Source organism: Mustela erminea, chromosome 5 (assembly GCF_009829155.1).
Source record: "Mustela erminea isolate mMusErm1 chromosome 5, mMusErm1.Pri, whole genome shotgun sequence".
Classification (NCBI taxonomy): Eukaryota; Metazoa; Chordata; class Mammalia; order Carnivora; family Mustelidae; genus Mustela; species Mustela erminea.
Genome location: NC_045618.1, coordinates 53,206,126 through 53,209,879, shown reverse-complemented (window position 1 = coordinate 53,209,879; position 3,754 = coordinate 53,206,126). Strand labels below are relative to the sequence as shown.

Here is a 3,754-nt window from a genome sequence, read left to right as displayed (position 1 = left end):
GAAAATAATCTTTTTTTTTAAAGATTTTATTTATTTATTTGACAGAGAGAGATCACAAGTAGGCAGAGAGGCAGACAGAGAGAGAGAGAGGAGGAAGCAGGCCCCCTGCTGAGCAGAGAGCCCGATGCGGGACTCGATCCCAGGACCCTGAGATCATGACCTGAGCCGAAGGCAGCGGCTTAACCCACTGAGCCACCCAGGCGCCCAGAAAATAATCTTTAATATATTTAAGTGCACAGCTTCCTTATCTCTGTGTTAACCTGTATTCCATAGACTTTTCTCTAAGCTTGGAATGAGGTTGCCAGAACCACAACTTTTCCTTTATTATCAGAGAGGAGGTCACTGCTGATCACAGTTAACCAAGAAGCTTATACCTGCATAAATCACTTTATGTGTTTGTATTTCTCCTGTTATTCCAAATAAAAAACCTTGACTTTTAAGTAGGAAATGTGTTTGAATTTGAAACAAATTTCAGCATGCTGAGTAAGGAGCAGAATAGGAAACCAGGTTCAGTGGGGCCATTGTGTTATAAATTCCCTCTAGAGAGCCACTCCCCAAAGATGATCTTCACAGAAAGTAAAAGGGCTTTCTATTTCAATTGTTCAGTGGGTTCTGTATAGATCATGAGACTATGATTCTCTTTCAAGTGTCAATTTTCCTGTTGCTTTGTCAGTTTATGTAAGCAAGAGAAGTATAAGAGGGCAAGCCTGAAGAGGTCCATGACTGATATTGTAATGTTCTTCTCCTAAAAGCATCCACAGTTCTATGAGTCTCCACAGTAATGTATGGAACACTATTATATTTGTTCTTTTTCTGAGATCTGAGATTAGAGTTTTCACTCTGATATAGAAGATGGTGTTCAACCATACAGATTTTTATGATACCCATCTTGTATCTGCAGGTAAGGTAAAGCTCACATGACTTCAAGCTCCTTTCTGTCCTCCTTCCAACCCTCCTGGTTTTATATTATTTTAAATATCACTTAATGTATGAATTATGAAAGAATTCCTTCTCCAGAATCAAGGCCAGGTTTTCCCCTGAGAATTTATATACAAATGTTACTTCAAAAATGTATTATAACTCTTAAAGTAGTTTTTTAATTCCCCATTTGTATTGCTCTATGTAGGAGTTGGGGCGCTGGGTCAGGGAAAGTTCCAGTAAGTGAATGTGAATACACCTTCTTTCAGTGAAGCTTCAAGTGATAGACTGCCTATCATGTTACTTTCAGTTGCTTTTAGGGGATAGAAGAAAAGGTAATTTTATTCCTGCTTGAGATTGCAAGATTTGAGGAATAGCCTTTGTGAGCACAGCCAACCTCGATGTGTCTTTATAAATGATATCTATGGACTTCAATGTCTACACAAGTATTTCATATCAATGGTGATCTTAGTGAAAATCTTGACATAGATTAAGAATTGATTGTAATTTTTACAGCAATATTTGATATGAACACAATATTGTAGAACTTGGTTCCTTATGCTTCTTTGCAATATAAGGCAGATTGCCAGTAACTCTTTTTGAGTGTATTTTTACTGAAGAGAGGGATCAAAATGGGAAAACTTCTAATAGATTTTTATTTTAATAGATTTTATTTTAATATTCTAAATGAATATAGGAATATTTCACATAATTTAACATAATAATATCAAAATCATATAAGTTACAAACATTTAAATCAATATTGTCCTCAAATCAGCTCAACATATTTCTCTCACAAATTGATCAAAGAATATTAAGTATTAATATTATAAGTATCTTTGTAGGCTACAATTTTTTATCTCTGTTTATTCATTCCTTCTTCTTTCACTGCTTAACTTAATAGTTGTAGGTCCTGGGGCACGCTTGACTATTGTCAATACCAAGTAACTTTGAATGAAAACCTTAGGATGGCAAAAGAATTTTCATTTTTATTCACTGTATTCAGAACAGAATTATGAATATATGACAGTCATGGGAATACCACTGCATGGATTATGGTACTTTGTTATTTCTTGATACACAAAATGATTTAACTGTATGCAAGGGATCTGCCCTAATGAGTAATATTTTAAGGCTACTTGTAATATGGAAATCTGTTTTTTTTTTTTCAGCTTTAAAAACAAATGCATTTTCCAATATAAATAATTGCTCTAGCTCTGTGAGTATATTCATTTTCTTGGGTTTCCCTTATACCTGGGAAATTCAGGTTCTCCTCTTTTCAGTCTTCTCTGGGACTTATATTCTGACTGTAACTGGAAATCTGTGCATTATATGTGCTGTGAGGTGGGACCGTCGACTGCAAACTCCAATGTATATTCTGCTGGCTAATTTTTCCTTCCTGGAGATCTGGTTTATCACCTCCACTGTCCCTAATATGCTGGCCAACTTGCTTTCTGAGACCAGCACCATCTCTTTCTATGGCTGCTTCCTCCAGTTCTACTTCTTCTTCTCCATGGGTACCACTGAGACTTTCTTCTTGTCTGCCATGGCCTTTGACAGGTACCTTGCTATCTGCAGGCCCCTGCACTATCCCACTGTCATGACTGTTCAGCGCTGCATCAGAATAGGAGCTGGATGCTGGGTGTGTGGTTTCCTATACTTCCTCTTGCCTATATACCTCATCTCTCAACTCCCATTTTGTTGTTCCAATAAGATTGATCACTTCCTTTGTGACCCAGGACCTCTTATAAAGCTGTCCTGTGTGCCAGCTCCAGCAACTGAGATCATCTGTGCCATCTATAACTCAGTCCTCATTTTCTCTACCTTATTCTTCATTACCAACTCCTATACCTTGGTGATCAGAGCTGTGCTGAGAGTCCCCTCAGGAGAAGGGCGGCACAAGGCCTTCTCCACGTGTGGCTCCCATCTGGCCATAGTGTCCCTATTCTATGGCTCTATCATGGTTGTATATGTAAGCCCAACATCAGGCAATCCAACTGGAATGCAGAAATATGTGACTTTGTTTTATTCTGTGTTAACTCCACTTTTCAACCCTTTGATCTATAGTCTTCGAAATAAAGAGATGAAGGCAGCTCTGAGAAAGTTATTTAAAATTGTGAGATTTAGTTAGAGGCATGGAAGAAATCTTTGAAGAAGTTTGTTTACAACTGAAATACTATATTGGAAAGATGTAATTAAAAAGTTGATATTGAGTTGTATTAAATTATGAAAATGTCTTTTGGGAAGAGGAACATATTCAAAGATAATTAAAACTATTAAGTTAGGTGTGCCTGGGTGGCTCAGTGGGTTAAGCCTCTGCCTTTGGGTCAGGTTATGGTCCCAGGGTCCTGGGATTGAGCCCCACATTGGGCTCTCTGCTCCACAGGGAGCCTGCTTCCTCCTCTCTCTCTCTGCCTACTTGTGATCTGTGTCTGTCAGATAAATAAAATCTTAAAAAAAGTTATTAAGTTAACTGGCCATCCATTTTGTTACTATTAGAGAAAAATTTACATTGAACTTAAAATTTTCAAATGATGAAAAAAATGATCTTTCTCACATTTAGGTTTAATACTAGTTAAAATTTTGCTGTCAATATTATAGATGTATACACAAATATCAATCTGTAATGTATTTTATATTTATTTGAAGTATTTTTCCAATGAGTTAAAAGTATCATATGCTAAATTTACAAAGCAACATTTGATTTGAATCCCTGTGTCATTATTAAAAAACATAAGATTCACTCACTTTCTTATGAATGCTAACTTATAATTATATTTCTTTCCATTTTCTCACCAAGATTTATTTAAAATACTCTTAGTATGTTGATCCAGAT

General features: G+C 36.4%; 1 protein-coding gene across 1 annotated transcript; it reads left to right on the top strand.

Moving 5' to 3' along the window:
- Nucleotides 1-852: 852 nt before the first annotated feature.
- Nucleotides 853-3,049, top strand: LOC116590114 (olfactory receptor 11H6-like). Its single transcript, XM_032341770.1, has 2 exons — nucleotides 853-901; nucleotides 2,091-3,049. Exons 1-2 carry the CDS (start codon nucleotides 853-855, stop codon nucleotides 3,047-3,049), a joined length of 1,008 nt encoding a protein of 335 aa, XP_032197661.1.
- The last annotated feature ends 705 nt before the right edge of the window (nucleotides 3,050-3,754 follow it).

Coding starts and splice junctions, on each gene's coding strand:
- LOC116590114 (XM_032341770.1), top strand. CDS start 853: ATGGTGTTCAACCATACAGATTTTTATGATACCCATCTTGTATCTGCA. Junction 902..2,090: donor TACCCATCTTGTATCTGCAG/GTAAGGTAAAGC, acceptor TTTTTTTTTCAG/CTTTAAAAACAAATGCATTT.